Genomic DNA, 23,413 nt, shown 5'->3' on the forward strand with positions numbered 1-23,413 from the left:
AAGGCTGCCTTGAAACCCTCTATAAGAAGAGGGAGCCCACAGTCCTTTCCAGGACACACTGACAACATCTTCCTCAACACTGAGGAAGTGAAACTCCTCACACAAATGCTCCTGGGCTTCTCTCCTGGCTCAGGAATTTGGCTAGTGACATTAATGATAAAAGGTTGATCTTCATCCCTGGTCATCACTTAGCTGGTGTCTGCCAAGACCTCAGAGGCTGGGAATCCCACATTCCAAGAGCAATGGGGACCCAGGGCAGACTGGGTGCTCTGCTTTGTCTCTGTGTCACAGGGACACACAGACAAGATAGAATTTCCCTCTTTGATATTGACAGACCCAAGGCCAGGACATGGCAGATATCAGCCCTGGGATGAGCTGTTTTTCTCTAAGGTCATGGGGATGCTCATCAGCCTTGTTGCTCAATTTTTGCTTGGGGGAGAAAGGCAAAGAAAAAAGTTGAGAAGGATGCAGAGGCAACACTGAGAGTGGAAGGGACAGAGCAACTCCTTGGACACAGACCCCACCACTCACAGTCCGTGGGATTCTGTGAAGTGCTTCTGCATGAAAAGAAAATCGGTTCAAGGATCAGAACGACAGCAGAGGCTGTGGGCCTTGCAGAAGCTGAAGCTCTTCTCCTCAGAGGACATCACAGTGAGAAGTCTGATGGTGGTTTCCTCCATGGTTTCCTTCAAAGAGAACTTCTGGCAGGGGCTCCTGCTCATGGGTAAGTGTCCCCAATTCTTGACTGTGTGTGGGTCAAGGGGAATTACAAGTCAGAGTTGAGTTGTCTAAAGAGGACAGGAGCCCAAGATGAGATTAGGGATTTCTTCTTGACATTATAGGGCAAAAGATACAGCGAGGGAATCGATTCAGCTTCCTAAAGCTCTCTGTGGACAGGTAGTGACGATGAGGCAAGAGGCCCAATGTTCTCTACTCAAACCAAATCATGCTGGCTGCTCTGTTCTGAAGACCGATGCTCCCAGTCATGACTGGGCGACCCTCCAAATCAAAATCAAACTGCAGTGTCCAGCGAAATGGCTCAGTGTGTGGAGATCGTGACAACCTGAATTCAGTCTTCAGCTCCCACACTTTAGATGAGAGAACAGACTCATGAGGCTCCTCTCAGCCCTTTACACATTTGCTGTATCATGCACTCTCATGTGCATACACTGAGATGTGAGCCTTCACAAACCCACACATATGATACATAAGTAATATAAGAATATTTAATTTACCCTTGAGTATAATTATTTGTTGTTGGCTACAAACCTGGGAACTATGTAGATTAACCCATGGACACACCCATCCTTCCTACCTTCGTTCCTCTGCTCCTTCCTTCATTTCTTTTTGTTTGTTTGTTCCTTCTTTCCTTCCTTCCTTCCTCCATTCATGTCCAAGTCTTTTCCAGGAACTTAATCATCCTAATATGGCAGACTAAGCCTTGTCCTCACATAGCCCTGGTCATAGTGGGCCAGATGTCAGAGTATCTGCAAGGTGATATCAGGGGTTGCCTGGCACCACAAAGGAACACAAGGAAAGCAGTGTTGAGAAGAAAGTTCAGAGCACTAGGTGCCTGCATAAACAAATTGGAACCATCTTATACTAGCAGCTTAATGGAATACCTGAAAACTCTAGAAAAAGGAAGTGGACACACCCAAGAGGAGTAGACTGCTGGAAATCATCAAACTCCTCCTTCAGTAGATCCTGTATCTATCACAGGAACACACTGTTCAGGGAGTAACTGATTTCAAACAACTCTGCCTCTCCTCTTACCCTACTGTGTGTTTTGGAGAGGTGATCCTGCATGGATTGGCCTTAGATCCTGGGTATTTAAAACAATGGTCTCATATATAGAAAGTTAGTGTCCTAAATCCTTATCCCAGAGCTGCCAAACTCACATGTCTTTTCCTGCCATATTTTCAGGGAGTTCTGGCTCTGTGCCTTTTACCAGTGAGATCTGCCTTTGAAAAGATCTACCTGGGAGGGCTGGAGAGATGGCAAAGAGATTAGGAGCACTAGATGTTCTTATAGAAGACCCAAGTTCAGTTCCCAGCACACACATAGCAGGTAACCACTGCCTTTAACTCGAGGTTCAGGGGATCCAATGTCCCCTTCTGGCATATGTAGACACCAGGCATGCTTGTGGTGGACAGATACCTATGCAGCCAAGAATAACTCTACTTACCTGAGGATGTAGCACAGATACCATAGCCTTCTACAGACCAGGATTTCCACTTTCCTGTTCTGACATCCCACGTGGCTTCATTCTGTTTGCTCCAGATGGCCCACAAACTCTGGTTATATCCTCAGATATCAATTTCCATATAGGGGCAAACTTCAATCTTTCCTGCCACATAGCCTCTAAACCACGGGTTTTCAATGGTAAGTCCCAGTCATACTCCCAAGAGCTCTTTATCCCAATCATCTCTACTAATAATAGAAGACCCTATATCTGTCTCATCTCTAACTCTGTCACTAGCCTCAATGGGACCACAGTCAAGAAATACAGTCCTGGTAAGCAGATCTCTGAAATACCATCACTGAGCTCTGGTGTGAAGCCTTATGAATAGATAAAGAACTAAATTACCAACCCATGATCATAGGCATATAAAATTCCAAATACTCTCATGAGATTCCAGCTCCATTTATTTCTTCTCTCCCTGTATCTCTGATATCTTATGGTTAATCTTGGTTTTCAATATGAGTTGGGGCATTTTCCAAGCAGGATGATCCACCCAGTGGGAGGAATGTACTTTAGGTCAAGTAGGTTTTTCTTTCAGTCACTCATTCATGACTTCCTGTACCCTCTACTTGCTTTCATGATATTTTGCTCTTCAAGACACAGAAGGACTAATTAGAGATCTGAACCTTGCTCATGCTCTTTTACCACAAATGTTCGCAGCTCCTGACTTGTCTCAGTTGCTGATTGGTTTCCACTCTGATTCAATTGTTATCAGAAAGTGGACGTGATGTATGTGCCTGGGAATCTTGTGCTGAGTCAGGATGAAAGCAGGTTTTGGTGATGCTGTTTCAGTTACTGCTCACAAGGTCAGTGGTGGACATCAAGGTGTCCATGAGCTTAGGATCTACACAGTGGAAACAGTGAAACCCAGGGCAGATGCCATGAGTTGTTTCTTAATTCTGAGGGTCCATCTGTGAAGTGCTGTGGACAGCAGTGCTTGTGATGAGTACTAGGAACAGAAAGTGATATCTCTTATGGAGTCTTGCAGTGGACAGAGAGGGCTTAACAGTATGAAACAGTGCGGTAGTGAGCCACGTTGACACATTCCAGAGTTGCTTGGGGGAAAAGAGTCTCAACTGAATAACTTCCTTATGATGTTGGGCTGTGGACACGTCTGTGAGGGATTGTCTTAATTGATGCAGGAAGGACAAGGCCACTAGAAACAGCACTATCCATAGTAGATTGTCCCTGTTTATGTAAGAAAGACAGCTAGGTAAGCATGACCCAGAGATCCAGCCAGTGGATGAGCCAGTCAGAATCCCATTTACTGTCTTGATTTCTTTCAGTGGTACAAACTGACCCAGACCCAGAAGGAAAATGGATCTTTTTTTTTCTTTTTTTAAATTAATTTATTCTTGTTACATCTCAATGTTTATCCCATCCCTTGTATCCTCCCATCCCCCCCCATTTTCCCATTATTTTCCTCCCCTATAACTGTTCCTGAGGGGATCACCTCCCCCTATATATTCTCATAGGGTATCAAGTCTCTTCTTGGCTACCTGCTGTCCTTCCTCTGAGTGCCACCAGGTCTCCCCCTCCAGGGGACATGGTCAAATGTGAGGCACCAGAGTACGTGAGAAAGTCATATCACACTCTCCACTCAGCTGTGGAGAATATTCTGACCATTGGCTAGATCTGGGAAGGGGTTTAAAGTTTACGTCCTGTATTGTCCTTGGCTGGTGCCTTAGTTTGAGCGGGACCCCTGGGCCCAAATCTGCCTATCATATTGTTCTACTTGTAGATTTCTAGGACCCTCTGTATCCTTTTATTTTGCTATTCTCCCATGCGTCTCTCATTTAGAGTCCCAATAGAATGCCTTCACCTCTGTCCCAGTTTCCTGGTAAGTGAAGGCTTTCGTGGGAAATGCCCCTTGGGCTAGTATGCAGATATAAGTGAGTATATACCATTTGATTCTTTCTGCTTCTGGGTTAACTCACTCATTATGATCATTTCTAGCTCAATCCATTTATCCACAAATTTCGGGAATTCCTTGTTTTTAGTAGCTGAGTAGTATTCCATAGTGTATATGTACCACAGTTTCTTTATCCACTCTTCTACTGAGGGACACTTAGGCTGTTTCCATGTTCTGGCTATTATGAATAAGGCTGCTATGAACATGGTTGAGCAAATTTTCTTGTTGTGTGCTGGAGCATCTTCTGGGTATATTCCAAGGAGTGGAATAGCTGGGTCTTTAGGAAGCCCTATTCCCATTTTTCTGAGATAGCACCAGATAGATTTCCAAAGTGGCTGTACTAGTTTGCATTCCCACCAGCAATGAAGGAGTGTTCCTCTCTCCCCACATCCTCGCCAGCATGTGGTGTCACTTGAGTTTTTGATCTTAGCCATTCTGATGGATGTAAGATGTAATCACAGAGTTGTTTTGATTTGCATTTCCCTGATGACTAAGGAGGTTGAGCATTTCTTTAAGTGTTTCTCAGCCATTTGATACTCCTCTGTTGAGAATTCTCTGTTTAGTTCCAAGCCCCATTTCTCAATTGGGTTATTCGGTTTGGTGGTGTTTATTTATTTTTTTTTTTAATTTTTAAATTTTTTTTAAATTTTTTATTATTTTTTTTATTAATTTATTCTTGTTACATCTCAATGTTTATCCCATCCCTTGTATCCTCCCATTCCTCCCCCCCCATTTTCCCATTATTCCCCTCCCCTATGACTGTTCTTGAGGGGGATTACATCCCCCTATATATTCTCATAGGGTATCAAGTCTCTTCTTGGCTACTTGCTGTCCTTCCTCTGAGTGCCACCAGGTCTCCCCCTCCAGGGGACATGGTCAAATGTGAGGCACCAGAGTACGTGAGAAAGTCGTATCACACTCTCCACTCAACTGTGGAGAATATTCTGACCATTGGCTAGATCTGGGAAGGGGTTTAAAGTTTACCTCCTGTATTGTCCTTGGCTGGTGCCTTAGTTTGAGCGGGACCCCTGGGCCCAAATCTGCCTATCATATTGTTCTACTTGTAGATTTCTAGGACCCTCTGGATCCTTTTATTTTGCTGTTCTCCCATGCGTCTCTCATTTAGAGTCCCAATAGGATGCCTTCCCCTCTGTCCCAGTTTCCTGGTAAGTGAAGGCTTTCGTGGGACATGCCCCTTGGGCTAGTATGCAGATATAAGTGAATATATACCATTTGATTCTTTCTGCTTCTGGGTGGTGTTTAATTTCTTGAGTTCTTTATATATTTTGGATATTAGACCTTTGTCAGATGTAGGGTTGGTGAAGATTTTTTCCCAGTCTGTAGGCTGTCCCTTTGTTCTCTTGACAGTGTCTCCTTCCTTACAGAAGCTTCTCAGCCTCATGAGGTCCCATTTATTAATGGTTGACATTAAGGCCTGGGCCGTTGGTGTTCTGTTCAGGAAGTTGTCTCCTGTGCCAATATATTCCAGGCTCTTTCCCACTTTTTCCTCTAAGTGGCTTAGTGTCTCTGGTTTTATGTTGAGGTCTTTAATCCACTTGGATTTGAGTTTTGTGCAAGGTGACAAATATGGGTCCAGTTGCATTTTTTTACACATAGACCTCCAGTTAGACCAGCACCATTTGTTGAAGATGCTATCCTTTTTCCATTGAATGGATTTGGCTTCTTTGTCAAAAATCAAGTGACCATATGTGTGTGGATTCATATCTGGGTCTTCGATTCAATTCCACTGATCAACCAGCCTGTTGCTGTGCCAGTACCATGCTGTTTTAATTACTATTGCTTTATAGTACAGTTTGAAATCAGGTATAGAGATTCCTCCGGAGCACCTTTTATTGTACAAGATTGTTTTAGCTATTCTGGGTTTTTTGTTTTTCCATATGAAGTTCAGAATTGAACTTTCAATGTCTTTAAAAAATTGTGTAGGTATTTTGATAGGGATTGCATTGAATCTGTAGATTGCTTTTGGTAGGATGGCCATTTTTACTATGTTAATTCTCCCGATCCATGAGCAAGGAAGATCACGCCATCTTCTCAGGTCATCTTCAATCTCTTTCTTCAGAGTTTTGAAATTTTTTTCATACAAGTCCTTCACTTGCTTAGTTAGGGTAACTCCTAGATATTTTATATTGCTTGTGGCTAATGTGAAGGGTGTGGCTTTCCTAATTCTTCCTCTGCAAGCTTGTCATTTGTGTATAGGAAGGCTACAGACTTTTTTGAGTTAATTTTGTATCCAGCCAATTTGCTGAAGGTGTTTATCAGCTTTAGGAGTTCTCTGGTGGAATTTTGAGAGTCACTTATGTACACTATCATATCATCTGCAAATAGGGATAATTTGACTTCCTCCTTTCCCATTTGGATACCCTTGATCTCCTTTTGTTGTCTTATTGCTCTGGCTAGAACTTCGAGTACTATATTGAAGAGATATGGAGAGAGTGGGCAGCCTTGCCTTGTTCCCGATTTTAGAGGAATTTCCTTGAGTATCTCACCATTTACTTTGATTTTGGCTATTGGCTTGCTGTATATAGCCTTTATTATGTTGAGGAAAGTGCCTTGTATTCCCGATCTCTCTAAAACTTAAAAAAAAAAAAAGAAAAAGAAAAAAGAAAATGGATCTTTTACTTTCACCTGGTGTGCTGTTCCTTAGGGTGTTTTTAAAAACACAACAACAAAAAGAAACCTAGAACAGTGTGTGTGGAAGTGCAGAGGACACATACATTTGAATCAATGTTCTATGTAGTCAAGAGCAGACTCCCTAAGAACCCTGTGGGCAAAGAGAAGGAACTATTTAGACACTAGAGATGTGCCAGCAAGTGAAGGTATAGACCCGCTCCTTTGAATACATAGTCAATGCCCTAGAACTTTTCTTTGAAATTTTCTGAGCAAAAAGCTCCTCCTCTGTATGAACTCTTACTCTACCTTTAGTCCAGGACTTCCCAGGAAAAAATCGGGAACCTTGTCTATATCCACCCTACACTAGATGGAAACTGGAGCTCTGGAGTGCACGGTAGGTAGGATGACAGGATGAAAAGACCAGGGCAGGTCACATTTGACTTGTGGACCATCCCTGCTGTTGGCCTAGACATGAAATTGCAGTTCATCCAGGGCTCTCCAGGGGGCAATATCAGGACACACACTCAACACTCAGAAAATTGTTTCCCTGAGCCATGAACTTGCCTAGGAGACTAGTATCCATCTTGTCCCTCCTAACGTGGAGCTCCCTCCCAAGATCCTGTTCAGTTTCTTTTTTCTGAGAATAGCCCTGACTGAGAAACATTAAAGTCCTACCTTCCTGGCATCTTCCAAGGGCAATACAGGATTTATTCAGGGGAATCATTTAGATAATTTAGACTCTGAAAGATTAGAGAGAACCTGGGGTCTCCCAACACACAGCTCAGCCAACACAGTGCTGCAAGGCTGCCTTGAAACCCTCCATAGGAGGAAGAATATCACAGTCCTTTCCACGACACGCTGACAACCTCTTCTCCAAGACTGAGGAAGTGAAACTCCTCACAAAAATGCTGCCGGGCCTCTCTCCTGGATCAGGAATTTGCCTGGTGATATTAGTAATAAAGAATTGTTCTTCATCCTTGGTCATCACTGAGCTCATCTCTTCCAAGCCCTCAGAGGCATTTATGTCACCTTCTTGCTGGGAAATCCCACATTCCCAGAGAAATGCGAATACAGGGAAGACTGGGTTCTTGGCTTTGTCTTTGTGTCACAGAGACCCACAGGCATTATAAAGTCTCCCACATTGATACTGACAGACCCAAGGCCAGGAAACAGTAGATGTTTGGTCTGGGATGAGCTGTTGTTCCCTGAGGTCAGGGGGATGCTTATCACCTTTGTGTGCAATGTGTTGCTTGGGGGAGAAAGGCAAAGAGAAAAGTGAAGAGGGATGCAGGGGCAGCACTGAGAGTGGAAGGGACAGAGCAGCTCCTTGGACACAGACCCCACCACTCACAGTCTGTGGGAGTCTGTGAAGTGCTTATGCCTGAGAAGACAAACAGCTCAGAGGGCAGAAGGACAACAGAGGCTGGGAGTCTTACTGGAGCTGAAGCTTTTCTCCTCAGAGGACATTATGGTGCATAGACAGATGGTGGTGTCCTCTATGCTTTCCTTCAAAGAGTGTACCTCCTGGCAGGGGCTCCTGCTTATGGGTAAGTGTCCCCAATCCCTGACTGTGTGTGGGTTGATGGGAACTCAGAATAAGGCTTGACTCTTCTAACGATGACAGGAGCCCAGGATGAGACTCCAGGTTTCTGCTTGATGTCATAGGGAAAAGGTACAAAGAGGGAATCGATTCAGCCTCCTGAGGCTCTCTGGGGACAGGTAGTGATGAGGAGAGAAGAGCCCCAATGTTCTCTACTCAAACCAAATCACAGTGGCTGCTCTGTTCTGAAGACTGCTGTTCCCATGAATGACCAGGTGACTCTCCAAATAGAAATCAAGCATGAGTGTCCAGCAAAATGGCTCAGTGTGTGGAGGCCATGACAACCTGAATTAAGTCTTCAGCTCCTACATATTAGATTTGTGAATAGACTCACAGATTCTTTTCTCTGCCCTTTACATTGTTGCTGTGGTATGCACTCTCATGTGCACACACTCAGATATGAGCCTTCACAAACCCACAATACAATAAATAAGAAATATAAGAATATTTAAATTACCATTGAGTATAACTATTTGTTGTTGGCTACAAACCTGGGAACTATGTAGATTAACTCATGGACACACTCTTCCTTCCTTCCTTCCTTCCTTCCTTCCTTCCTTCCTTCCTTCCTTCCTCCATTCATCTCCAAATCCTTTCCAGGAACTTAATCATCCTAATATGGCAGACTAAGCTTTGTCTTCACAGAGCCCTGGTCATAGTGGGCTAGATGTCAGAGTATCTGCAAGATGATGTCAGGGGTTGCCTGGTACCACGAAGGAAAAAGAAAAAAAATTCAGATAGTGAAGACTCCCTAGAGAAAGAGGTCAGTGAAGCACCCTTACATCAAATATAGGGACACTGAAGGGCAAGCCAGGCAGACACCTGAGCAGAGAATTTCTAAGAGAGGTAAGTACACCGTGAGAGACTCTGAGGGAATGGTGGTGATATTGCTCACTTCCATTAAGGTGGGGAGGTACACCCCCTACCCACTAACTTGAGTGATGTTGACACCCACTCAATATTGATTGTTTCTCTCTCTTCCCTTTTAGCCTCCCTTTTAAGCTGCTGGCACCCAACTACCACTACCCAAATGGGCATTACTTTCGTACCATTTCCTGTGTTTGAAGGAACAAACGTCATTCTTCAAGTTATAAATCTTCCAGACACTCATACATCCTTTGCCTGGTTCAAAGAGATAACAGAAAAGAGTCACGAGATTGCACTGTATGCAGTGAATGCTAAAGGAAATATGACGGGGCGTGCATACAGTGGCAGAGAGACAATCTACAGTGATGGATCTCTGCAGATCCGCAACGTCACTCAGAAGGACACAGGACACTATATTCTAGAAGGCTATAATAGGCAAGCAAAACTTGTATCAGTAGCACCCATATACCTCCTCGTCTACTGTAAGTGACTCACCATGGTTGGTGGGTGGGGTTGATTCCACTAGACACACATATTGGCAAGGGTTCATATTCATTTCCTTTCTCTATGTATTTCCTTTGGAAAAGAGGAGTTAACCTAAGGGAATTACCTAGAGAGAGGTCCAAGACATTTCATAAAGGCCCAGGGAGCACATAGGCAGACCCATGCCACAACTGAGAATGTGATGTCACCATCTTGAAGCCCTGTACGAGATGGTGGAGCCCAGAGCCCTCTTTCTGGGACTCAGGTCACCTCCTCCCACACACCCAGAGGGTTAGAGGCTCCAGATACATCTGTTTCTGGGCCTTTGTTCTGTGTCAGAACCCTGACTGGTGACTGCAGTGAGACTGAGTTTGTCCTTTTCTGTACTCGGCACTCATCTGGTTCTTTTGGATCCCTCAAAGGCATTTTGCCACGTGTTTGATGAGAGCAAACTCCGTGTTTCCAGAGCATTGAGAACACAGGTCAGACTGAGTGCACAGCTGGGTTTCTGTCTCACAAACGGAATTCAGAGGCACCCTCACTGTTGCTGACAGACCAAGTTCCAGGAGAGACAGAGGGAATCCCAGGCTGAATGGCTGTTCTTTCAGGGATCATGGATGTCCATCATTTTGTAGCTTATTGTGCGGTCTCTAGGATGAGAAAATAAAGACAGAAGGGAGAGGTACAGCATGCAGCGTGGAGAGTGCTGCATGGTCCTGAAATGTCACTCACTCATTCATCCATCCATGCATTCATTCATTCATTTTCCACAGGTATTGAAATTTGTTTTGAAAGGTGATATTTTTCATTAATGTGTTTATTTAATCTCTACAGCCAGATCCTAGCTCCCTTCCTCCTCTCTTCCCAGTCCCACCTTCATGGCCCCTTCAATCACCTTTTCCTTTTTTTTTTTAAATTTTTTTATTAATTTATTCTTGTTACATCTCAATGTTTATCCCATCCCTTGTATCCTCCCATTTCTGCCACCCCCACCCCCATTTTTCCATTATTCCCCTCCCCTATGACTGTTCCTGAGGGGGATTACGTCCCCCTGTATATTCTCATAGGGTATCAAGTCTCTTCTTGGCTACTTGCTGTCCTTCCTCTGAGTGCCACCAGGTCTCCCCCTCCAGGGGACATGGTCAAATGTGAGGCACCAGAGTACGTGAGAAAGTCGTATCACACTCTCCACTCAACTGTGGAGAATATTCTGACCATTGGCTAGATCTGGGTAGGGGTTTAAAGTTTACCTCCTGTATTGTCCTTGGCTGGTGCCTTAGTTTGAGCGGGACCCCTGGGCCCAACACCTTTTCCTTTTTATTTATTTATTTATTTATTTATTTATTTATTTATTGTGTATACAATGTTGTGTTTGCATGTACACCTGTACATCAGGGGAGGGCACCAGATCTTATTACAGATGGATGTGAGCCACCACAGGGTGGCAGGGAATTGAACTCAGAACGCTTGGTAGAGCAGACAGTGCTCTTAACCTCTGAGTCATTTCTATAGCACCTCATTTCCTTTTTATCAGAAAAGGGCAGGACCTCATGGGGTAATAACACACCCAGGCACTTCAAATGGCAGCCTGACTAAGAACATCCCATCCCATTGTAGCCTGACAAGGCTGCACAGCTAGAGAAATGGGATCCAAAGGCAAGCAACAGAGTCAGAGACAGCCCTACACTCACTATTAGGGAACTCACATGATGACTGCACTGCATATCAGCTGCATATGTGTAAGGTGTCTAGGTCTAGCCCATGTATACTCTTTGGTTGGTGGTTCAGTCTTTGTGAGCCCCCATGAGTCTAGATTAATTGACTCTGTAGGTCTTCTTGTGGTGTCCTTGACCCATCCATTTCACTCTGTTCTTCTTCCCACTATTCCACAAAACTCCCCGAGCTCCGCCTATTGTTTGTCTGTGGGTCTCTGCATATGTTTTCTTCCAGTGCTGGATGAAGCCTTTCAGAAGATAGTTCTAGGTTGTGTGTAGTATTCTTATGTTTGGTCTTTTAATAGTGTCCAGAATTTCTGAATGTTTTGCATTAATATATTTAGACCTAGCAATTTCTTTGACCAATATATCACTTTCTTCTATCAAATCTTCTATGCCTAATATCCTCTCTCCCATCTCTCCTATTCTGTTGGTGATGCTTGTGTCTGTAGTTCTTGTTCTTTTTCCTAGGTTTCCATTTCTAGGATTGCCTCAGTTTGTGTTTTCTTTATTGCTTCTATTTTCATGTTTTTCCAGTTTTATTCATTTCATTCTCCTGTTTGTATATTTCCTTTATTTCTTTAAGGAATTTATTCATTTCATTCACCTGTTTGACTATATTTTCCTGAATTTCTTTGAGGGATTTATTTATTTCTTGTTTAAAGGCTTCTATTTTCTTCATAAGATTATGTTTAAGCAAGTTTTCTTACTGTTTTGCTGTTTTTGGATATCCACGACTTGTTTTAGTAGGATAACTGGTGGTGACATGCCCTGGATTTTATTTGAATGTGTTCTTACACTGTCCTGTAGCTGTCTGGCTTTCATTGGTGTTGGCGTGGTGGAACCTGATGGCAGTAGACCTTTGGATTGCAGGTAGATCTGAGATTCTGTGTTGGCTTCAGGCCTCTGGTGGTCCCTGGTGGCTACTGTCTTGGTAGTCTTTAATGGGTGCCACCCCTGGGATTGAAGGTAGAGCTGGGGGCTGGTAAAATGGCATGCCGATAATGAAAGTTCTGCAAGAGATGATCTGTTTTTCCTTTTCATCTCCTTAAAGCCCTGTAGAATGCCTGAAGTTTTAAGGGCACCATTTAAAAAATTATACAGATCCAAGTTCTCACAATAACCTAGTCATAGTGGGCTTGAAGTAAAATGAACCTAAAAGGTGAAGTCAGGTGTTGACAGGAAGTACAAGTGGAACAGACAAAGAACAAAAAGAGTTAGAGAGTGAAGTTCCAGATCTTGTAGGGAGTGAAGTGGTGGAGGAATCACCAATTATCAATCTACCTGGTATGTGAGCAGGGAAATGAGGGTACTGAGCTAGAGTTATAGTGATACCCAAGTGAGAGCTCCATGTATACGAAACGCCAAGTGCAGGGACACTGAGTTTACGGAGGTAATTTGCTGACCACCATAAAGTAGGGCATGGAGATGCTCACTCACACAGTTTGCCTGATGAATGAACACATCTCAGGACACAGAGCTCCAACTTAACCAAATACCAAAGTGTGCAGATGGATCTCTATTTTTCCTTCTAGCTTCCCCTTCGATGTGTGGACGCCCTCCCACCTCTGTTCAGCCCAGTATTGAATTAGTGCCTCCCTATGGTGCTAAAGGAGGAAACGTTCTTCTACGTGTTCACAACCTCCCAGAGAAGCTTCGAACCGTTTCCTGGTACAAGGGGGTAGCTGTGTTCAAGAATGAAGAGATTTCTCAGTACATAATAGCCAAGAAGGAAAGTGTGGAGGGACCTGCACACAGCGGTAGAGAGACTGTGTACAACGATGGGTCTTTGCTGATCCACAATGTTACCAGGAAGGACACTGGATTCTATACCCTACGAACTCTGAGCACAGATCTGAAAGAGGAAGTGGTACATGTCCAACTCCTGGTGGATGGTAAGTGATTGTGTGTAGGCATCGGGGTAATCAGAGTATCGTCGAGGTATACCTGATAGACCTAGGAAGTGTTGAGGAAAAAAGGTTATATTAAGTCCTACGAATATTACAATGAAGTGAGCTTTTGCTCATATATTGTTGAGAGAGTAACCTGAGAATAGGGGGAATCAATGGACGAAGCCTGCTATAATAGCAAATACAGCCCCTATAGATAAGACATAGTGCAAGTGGGCTACTACATAGTATGTGTCATGTAGGACAATGTCGAGCGAAGAGTTTGATAGGACAATTCCAGTTAGTCCCCCCACAGTGAAAAGAAAGATGAAACCAAGGGCTCATAGTATGGCCGGCGATCATTTAATGTCACCTCCGTGAAGTGTGGCTTCACGTGTGGACCTCAGTCAGTGTTGGGTGGGGCTTAGACACACAGGACTGTAATGCCTGACAAGTGACCTCTGTTCCTCTGTATTGTGTCTCCATGTTGGAGTTAGAGGTCTTAGTGCTGGAAACAGATTGTTAAGATTGGTGATACAGATTAGACTACTGCCCTAATTCCCCTTTCAGAGATGAGATAGATAGATAGATAGATAGAGAGAAAGATAGAGAGAGACAGAGACACCGACACAGAGAGACAGAGACAAAGAAACAGAGAGAGATAGAGAGAGATAGAGATAATATGTTAGGAAAGGATAACTTAGTCAAGGAGTATTGGACTCAGTCTAGTTTCTTGAGGTTCTCACCATGAACATGGTATGAGAAAGACCCTATTGGCATCAGACAGATTTTGTATCTTCACCGGGAAGTGAGCTCCATGAACCCCTGGCTCCAGACTTCTGTTCTAGCTTGGACTACAAGTGATCCTGAAAAGTATTTTTGCAAGGGCTGGAGACTTACTGTTGCAGATGACAGGGATCAATGGTTTTTGGCCATCCATCTTTCATGGGAAACCAACCAGTGCACTGATTTGAGAGCCTCTGCTGAGCAAGGTCACCTGGGCACCTCCTGAGACTCAGCATAAACAGCAGAGCTGACCAAGTCACCAGGCCATGAGCCAACTGTTCACAATGGCTTATGAGACCTCATAGGAAGTTCAGGGTACCCAAGGGGAGGAACAAAGGGCAAAGGTCTTCCTGGCAAGTGCTTGTCCTCAGAGGTCCAGGCCAGGGAATTCTCATTGGTAGCCAAACAGTAACAGGCTCTGCTGTTGGTGACAGCTCTCCAACATAAGCATCAGTCAGCCATCCTATTGATCCCAGGTGGCAGTATTATGTCACAATCAAACACTGACATGCTGGTTTCCTGGAGAAGATGAAAGAAACTGTTTCCATTTCTGTCCCAGCAGTCCTGGAGGTCCCTCCCACAAGGTCAGTTTGACCTACTGGCTGTTTCTGGTAGCCCAGAAAAGTACTAGAGGACCCTGTTCAACAATCTCCCCTCTATCATCTTGAGTTGGGGATAGAGTGATGACAGGGGAGTTGCTGAGCAAAGGAAGGAGTCTCCCCTAAAAAGGCAGAGTAGATGTAGGCAGACCTGAACAACATCTCAGCCAATACAGGAGGCTGCAGTTCAGGTTCCTCACTGAAATCCTCCACAGCAGAGTGAGCTCAAACTTCTCCAGGGCTGAGGTGACCTTCTGTTGCACACACAGACCATGGATCTCCCAATACAACTAACTGATCCTTAATGTTTGTCTTGGAGCAGACCCTGAATGGTAACACTAGTGATTACTGAGGAGTGTTCTATTCCTGGTGTCACCCAGCTGGTTCCTTTTCAACCCTCACAGACATCTCTGCCACCTTGTGGCTATTCATACAGTCTACCTTCCCAGAATTGAGGACATGGGGATCACTTGGTGTCCAGTGAAGTTTCTGTGTCACTAAGGATGCATAGGGAGCACAGGGTCCCCTTCTTGGTGGTGAGAGAGCCAAGGTCAGCACGAGGCAGAGGTCCACTCAGAGGTGAGGCATTGGGCTCTGGCTCACAGTGGTGCTTATCAGCCTGTTGCTCCCTGTGTATTTTAGAATCTGAATCATAAGGGGAGGAGAGGGAGAGAAGTACCTGGAAACACTGAGGGGAGAAGACAGCAGTGCCTCAGACAAGCACCCTGCCCACAGCCCAAGTGACTCAGTGAGGTGCTTTTACCTCGGGTACAAACACACCTCAGAGGGAGTCAGGAGCAGAGAGATGCTGACACAGAAGCTCCTCGATATTGTGCGAGGATGGTACTTGTATCAGAGTCCATGGAACCTCCACTGTTACTCTTTACAAGGGCAAGGGTTGACACCCTAAATGAAGAGAGAATTTCATGATAGTGTGTGGCAGGGCAGAAATCAGGCCCTGACTTGAGTCTACAGGGAGGAAAAGGGTCTGAAAGTGTTCAAGGGGTCTGCTTGCCCATGAGTGGAGTTGACACAGAGGTAGACAAGGATTCAGCAGCAGGAAGTTCTCCATGAACAGACAATGGTAAGGGGTGTGCACAAAAGCCAGATTGTTCTTTACTCAAAGTCAATCACATTGGCCCCTATATACTGGAGAGTGCTTTTCCCAACTATGATGGAGTGACTTAGAAAAAAATTGGTCTGGATAGGCCAGTGAGGTATCTCAATAAGTGAAGGCAATTTCTGCCAGGCCAGAGGACCTGAGGTAAATCCTCAGCTCCCTCATGATAGAAAGAGAGAACCCTCTTATTCCTCAAGGTTTTCCTTTGCCACACACATAGATACCATGGCATGCACCCCATATACACATCTCTGCAGAAATGCATGTGGTTCACACCTGCATGAATTCACACACATGTGTAATAGATATAAAAGTAAAAGAATTAAATCAAAGTGGGGTACTCACCCATCCCAAAGCTGAGTCTTTTCATAAGTAAAGTCCTTGACAAGCTGGAGTTTAGGACCATCAGTTTTTCAGGAATTTTCATTCATTCTCTCATTCATTCCTCAGAGGTATCTGAGTTTTTTCTAGGCACAACTTTTTTTCCACAAGAAATTTAAGACAGATAACTGATCCTCACTAGACCCTATTCCAAATAGAGTGGAAGAGAAGCTAGAAAGTGAAGTCAGGTGAGGTCTACAGCCACCAAAGAAAAACAACAACAACAACAACAACAACAACAACAACAACAACAACATTGAGAGCCCAGACACAAAGTCTATGGGCAAAGAAGTCAATGAGTCATCACCCCACCACCAGTTTACAGTGAGTGTGAACAGGGATCATAGTGCTGTGAGCCAGGGCCATGTGGACATCTGAGGAGAGAGTGTCACCCAGATAAAATGACAAGTGCAGGTATTGTGCTGACCTCTACCATGTAAGACAGGAAGACTCTCGCTCACACACCTTTGCAGAGCAATGGGCACATCTGTTCAGGACAGACGGCTCCATCTTAACCAAATACAAAAGTCCCAACATTGATGGGTGTCTCTCTTCCTTTCTAGCTTCCTATTTGACATGTGGACCCCTTCCCACTGCTACTCAGCTCAGAGTTGAATCAGTGCCACCCCGTGTTTCTGAAGGTGGAAGTGCTCTTCTACTTGTTCACAATCTCCCAAGGAATGTTCGAGTAATTTTCTGGTACAAAGGCGTGGTTGTGTTCCAGAGGCAAGAGGTTGCTTATTACACAATAGGCAGCAATTCAAGTAGAAAGGGACCTGCACACAGTGGCAGAGAGACATTGTACAGCAATGGGTCCCTGCTGATCCACAATGTCACCTGGAATCACATCGGATTCTACATCTTGCGCCTTCACAGAACAAATATGAGAGAACAAGTGGCATATGTGCAACTCCAGATGGATGGTAAGTGATTGTCTGTGATCAGTCAGTGCAGGGATGGGCTAGGAAATACAGTAATGTGTCTTCTGGCCATTCAATATTGTCCCTATGGTGTGGTTTGATCACGGAGAGCAAGACAAATATGGTGGAGACAAATGGCCATAGATCAGCCTCTGTTGTCTGGATCCCTCCTGCATCAGGTAAGATCTTCATGGAAAGTAACTCAGCTTCTGATGTCAGACACAATCCAGTCCTGTGGTGATATCAATGCATGTTTTGCTAAGAAAGACCCCGTGGGCATCAGGCCAGGCCTGGTTGTGTGAAACAGAGAGAGAGGTGAGCACCATGAAGCCCTGGCTGTACTAATTCACCCTAGGTTCAACTTGTAGTGAGTCTAGGGAGCAGGGAGAATTTTGCCAGAGCTGGACTATTAGTTAATCCCTCTTCGTGCTGACAGGGAACAATGGTGTGAGGTGTCCATATCAGACTGTTGTGTTTATTTACTCCAATGAGGTTGGGCATAATAAAATCTATGAATTGTTTCAGAGAGTGTGGAGGAATGGTGCTTAGTGGCTTGCTCCTCATTACATGATTGGCCTTGTTTCTCATAGCCCCCAGCATCCCTTAGGATAGGAGCGGAACTCCTTGCAGTGAACTGGACCCACCCATATCAGTCAGTAGTGGCATGTTTAATTGATGCTCCATCTTTCAAATCTACTCTTTTTCTTTTAAACTTTGATTTCTACAAACAGGTTTCTCTGTGTACCCCTGGCTGTCCTGGACTCACTTGGTGGAGCAGGCTGGCCTCAACTCACAGAGATCTGCCTGCCTCTGCCTCCCTGAGTGCTTGGATTACAGGTGTGTGCCAATTTGCCCAGCTTAAGATCTACTCTTGGTTGTGTGAAGCTCACATAAAGCAAGCCAGCACAGTTCCTGAGCCTTTTCAAAGATGAACCTGCCACAAACCAGACTGCTCCCTGCCTTTGCCCATCCCAACCTGTGAGCTGCAGGACAGAGCAGCAAGAACATCTAGAAGGTGGAGTCAGAGGTTGACTGGAGCCACAAAGGGAACTCGAAAAAAAGTCAGAGAATGAAGATGGGTCTGTAGAGAAAAATTCTGAGGAGGCATAATCCCAACCTACAGTGTGCATGACTGTGTGCAGTGTCTGGCAGCCATGGAGACACCTGAGGAGAGACCTCCTTGCAGAGGAGATGACAAATTCCAGGTCACAGAGGGAATGGAGAATGCCATGTTGCTGACCTCCACCATGTGAAATGGACTCATCCACACTTGTATCTTCAGGCTGGGTGATGAGTCAATCCATCTGGTCAGGACGGAGGTGGCCGTTTTCCCACCAAATACAATGATCTCATATGATGTGTTTTTCTCCTTTCCATTCCAGCCTCCCTTTCTACCTGCTGTAACCATCTCACCTCTGCCCCACTCATAATCGATCAAGTGCCACAGAATGTTGCTAAAGGGGAAAACGTTGTTCTCCACGTTTATAATCTGCCACAAGATCTGCGAGCCTTTTCCTGGTACAAATACATACATGGAAACCAACGTCAAAAAATTGCAGAATACAGCAGAGACATGAATTCCATCATCAGGGGCCCTAAACACAGCAGACGAATGACTGTGTACACCAACGGATCCCTGTTTCTCCATAGTATCAGAGAGAAAGATGCAGGATTCTACACACTGGAAACTTTAAACAGAGAGTTCAAAATTGCAACAATACATGCACGTCTTGATATAAGTAAGTGGTTTCCATAGTATAGATATGTTGTATCCTGCATTATACACTGAACTCTGAGGTCTGGGCTGTGCCTGCACTCTCTCTCTCTCTCTCTCTCTCTCTCTCTCTCTCTCTCTCTCTCTCTGTCTCTCTGTCTCTGTGTCTGTCTGTCTGTCTCTCTCTCTCTCTTTCTCTCTCCCTCCCTCTCTCTCCAGTGTGGAGACACACTGGGGATTGATCCCTTACTGCAGGACGCACATAGTGTCCACCAACAGCATTAGATCAGGACCCCTCACTTGTCCTGGGGTAAACTCAGCCCAAGGATGTCAGACTCAGCCCACACACTCAGGGCTCTCACTGTACCTGTGGGCCTGAGGAAGTCGCTGGGAGTCAGGCAAGCCCTGGCTGAGGAATCCCTGGGGTCCACACAGAGAGCAAATTTCTATCCCTAGCTGGACACCAGATGACATTATAGGCTTTACATCACTATTTGGTCTTGACTTCCTATTAGAGCTGACATGGGACTGGGATATATTGACCTGTGGAACCAGCCAGTGCACTGCCATGAGAGCCATGGTTAGGGTAGATCCCCTGGTCATCTTCTCCAGCAGGGAGAATAGCTGGACAGGTGCCCAGACCATTAACTAACTGTCCTGATGGACTTATGAGACCACATAGGAAGGTCAGGATTTCCAAGGGGAGGCATCAAAGTCACAAGTCCTCCTTGCAAGTGATAGTTCTAGGGGTCCAGCTCTGGAATTCTTTCCTACAGGCACCTGGTAAGAGAGGTGTTGATCTGGACATCTCCCAGACTCGAGGTGCAGTTCCCTCAGTAATCACTAGGTGGCTTTAGAAGTATACACACTCACCACCTAGAAAAGTATTTCCAGGAGCCAGGAGATTAACTGTAGTCTGGCTTCCACTACCATCCCTACAGATCTGACCTACTGGGTGTTCCTGGGTTTCTAAGTAGCACTACCCTGACAAAGGATCCTGTGTAGTCACACATCTCTCCTGGCCCCTCCCATGGGGAAATCCAGACAGAGAACATCTGCAATCCAGGAAGGGCATGGACAGAACCAATGCATGCCTGAGCAGGCACAGGATGATGGAGGGGACCTTAAACATCTCCCTATTTAGATAGAATCAGTGCCATCTCTTCAGGACTCAGGTCATCTCCTGCTTCACACCCACATGTAACTCTTCACACAATTCTTGGGCACATGAAGCTCCCAGGCTTCAAGGCAATGCACTCTTACTGCTGATTCCTGTGTGAACAGCCCTGTCCCTTTCCCAAGGCATCACTTAGCAGCATGTCACCTTCCTGCAGAGAGTGAATTCTACCTTCTCAGATCATTGAAAACATAAGGCAGACTAGGTGCTCAGGCAGGATTCAGTGTAATAAAGGTCATGTTAGGAGAACACAGAGAGGGAAGGCTTTGGGTGAGCTGTTTTGGCATATGGTGCAGAGATGGCCATCAGCCTTGTTTGTGTTTGGTCCAGAGCACTGAAACATCTCTCTCTCTCTCTCTCTCTCTCTCTCTCTCTCTCTCTCTCTCTCTCTCTCTCTCTCTCCTCTCCTCTCATCTTCTCTCTTCTCTCTCTCTCATCTATCTATCTATCTATCTATCTATCTATCTATCTATCTATCTATCTACCAAATGGGGCACCAGGCAGAAATATGTGTGGAAGGGACAGAGGAGGGCCTTGGACACCATTCTTGACAACAGTCAGTATTACACTAGGAAGGTCTCCTGCCTATGAGGAGGCTGAGCTCAGAGGGAGGGAGAGATGGGCGGCAGGGCTAGCTCAAATGTTGTTCTCCACAGAGGGAGGGTAGAGGAGGCAGCAGGAGCCCCATTGTGTACATCCTTGCAAAGGGTACAGCTCCTGATGACCCCTTGTGTCCCAGGACAACACTGCATGACTGTGTCAGAGGGGGAGAGGGCTCAGAATCTGGCTTGAGTCTCCTAAGGGGGGAGAATAGGTAAAGATCCCTTAAGTTGTTCTCTGACCTCCATCTAGGTGCTGTGACATGCACCCACCAATACACACAGGATGACACACACTTGCACAAACACACATACTCATACCCACCCACCTACTCCCTATAAATACATAACTTTATGTGAGGTGGAGGTTTCACCAGTGTTGGTAGCTCCAAATATGAGAATTTCATTAACACCTGGACTTGCAATGCCCAGAGTCTTTCATTCACCACCACTTCCCCCCCCCTTTTTTTGAGACCGGTTTCTCTTTGTAGCCCTGGCTGTCCATGATGGCCTTGAACTCACAGAGACCCACCTTCCTCTGCTTCCTGAGTGCTAAGATTAAAGGTATGCACCATCATCTCCTCTCACCACCCACATATATCTGAGCCCATTCAAGCTCTGGAACTTCGAGAAACATAAACTAGTTTTTCCTAACTAGACCCTATCTCTAGTGGACTGGAAGACAGATAATAAATCCCTCATTGAAGTGAAGTCAGGGATTTTTCAGAACAAGGAAAAGATAATATTTAAGAGGTCAAAAGGCGAAGCCTAGGGTTCTGTAGAGGAATTAGAGGGCAGGGAAGTCACCTATTCCCCCATTTTCCTAGTGTGAGCAGGCATGTGAGGATACTGAGGGTAAAAACAACACAGGGAAAGATTTCAAAATAGAGGAAATGACATGATCAGGTGCATCCAATTGGTATTTGCTTATTTCTTCTGACTGGATAGACACACCCACCTCCTCTGAGTGGTAGATCTAGGCTTTCAGGACCCAGGGGCCATCTTTTCACCAATGATAAATGTCTCAATATTGATCAAATCTGTCTTTTCCCTTCTATGTTCCCTTTTAGCCTGCATTCACCCTTCCACCACTGGCCAACTCATTATTGAACCAGTGCCTCCCAACATTGTTGATGGGAGCAATGCTCTTTTGGTTGTTCATAATATGCCAGAGAAACTTCAAGCCTTTTACTGGTACAAATGGGTAGGCATTCTCTACAAAAGCTTAATTTACGGGACTGAAATAACGACCAATAGAAGAATGCTGGGCCCTGCATACAGCGGTAGAGAGACAGTGTACCCCAACGGGTCACTGCTACTGGAAAATGTCACCCAGGAGGACACTAGATTATACACCCTACGAATCTTAAATATGCAGCTTGAAAGTCAGGAGACACACGCGCAGCTCCACATATACAGTAAGTGATTCTCTGTGTCATCTGGGTGCTGGTGGGGTTGATTTCCCTTTGCACACACAGGACTGTCAAGTGTGGGCTATGCCTGCCTCCTCTCTACATTGGAGTTTGAGCACTCATTGTAGGACACACATCGAGTAGAAATACTGAAATAGATAAGACTCTCTCACCTGACTTCATCTGCAGAGGAGGATGTGTCTTGGGCAACTCAGGCCAAGGGTGCCAGTTAGCCTCAGACTCTTGGTGCTCATGCCATAAACATGGCCCTGAGAAAGATTCTGCGGACTTCAGGCAGGGACTAGCTGAGGAAACCATGGTTTCAATATTGTGAGGTGAACATCAGGAAGTCAAGAGTTCAGGTCTCTGTCCCAGACTGAACTCTAGTTTTCCCCAGTGAGCATCTCTTCAGAGCTAGAAGTGGACTTCCTGTTAGATCTGATGGGGAACAGGGCTTTATTGACTGTCCAGGTCCCACAGAGTATGGGAGCAGCTGGGCACCGCCATGACAGGTGCAGTTATGTAGGTCTCCTGGGCATCTCTTTTTCTTGAGTCTCTGGACAGTTTACAGGTCAAAAGCCAACTGTTCTGATGAACTTAGGAGACTTACAGGAAGGACATGCTCTCAAGGGGAGGCACAGAGGAGACAGTTCTCCAGGAAGCTCACTGTCCTCAGAGTTCCAGCCCAGGGAACGCTCTTATGCAGGTAAATGGTAACAGATATTGCTGATGTTAGCAGCTGTCTCATCCAAAGGTCAGGCTGTTGTTCATATCTAAATGTAACTCATGGACACAGCAATGATTATGCACTGCATGTGCAAGTATAGGGAAACTGAAGCATATCAGGCTTTGTTAGATTCAGGGGTGCACAAGCCATGGGTGGCAGGTTCAAAGCAGAAGAAATTTGTCTGTTCTCACAGTCCCAAAGTCTCCACAATGGAGGCTTTTTTAGGTGCCTGTTGACTACAGAGGGGCTGGTTGAGTTCTCTGAAGGACTACTCTCATTTAGTCCCCTCCTTTGCTTCCTTACAGAGCCTCTGATACAGCCCTTTCTTTGGGTTCCAAATTCCATAGTCAGAGTACAGAGCTCTGTGGTCCTCACTTGCCTCTCAGACGACACTGAAGTCTCCACCGAGTGGTTCTTCAATGACCAGGAGCTACAGCTCACAGAGAGGATGACACTGTCCCCGGCAAGGTGCTGGCTTAAGATTGATCCTGTCAGACTTGAGGATTCTGGAAAATATATGTGCGAGATCTCCAACCCAATCTTTTCAAGTAGCAGTCCTCCAATCTTCCTGGCTGTCATCAAAGCATGACCCCTCCTCTCATCCTACAGCAGAGTGGGGGCATTCCTTTATCATTTGGA

General features: G+C 45.3%; 1 protein-coding gene across 1 annotated transcript; it reads left to right on the plus strand.

Moving 5' to 3' along the window:
* Window positions 1-561: 561 nt before the first annotated feature.
* On the plus strand, window positions 562-23,363 carry LOC127203197 (carcinoembryonic antigen-related cell adhesion molecule 3-like). The gene is made up of 8 exons (XM_051161993.1): window positions 562-724; window positions 9,375-9,734; window positions 12,986-13,345; window positions 16,789-17,148; window positions 18,528-18,884; window positions 20,335-20,337; window positions 21,706-22,053; window positions 23,080-23,363. The coding sequence occupies exons 1-8, from the start codon at window positions 562-564 to the stop codon at window positions 23,361-23,363; spliced, it is 2,235 nt and encodes a 744-aa protein (XP_051017950.1).
* Window positions 23,364-23,413: the final 50 nt, after the last annotated feature.

Source organism: Acomys russatus, chromosome 19 (genome assembly GCF_903995435.1).
Source record: "Acomys russatus chromosome 19, mAcoRus1.1, whole genome shotgun sequence".
Taxonomy (NCBI): Eukaryota; Metazoa; Chordata; class Mammalia; order Rodentia; family Muridae; genus Acomys; species Acomys russatus.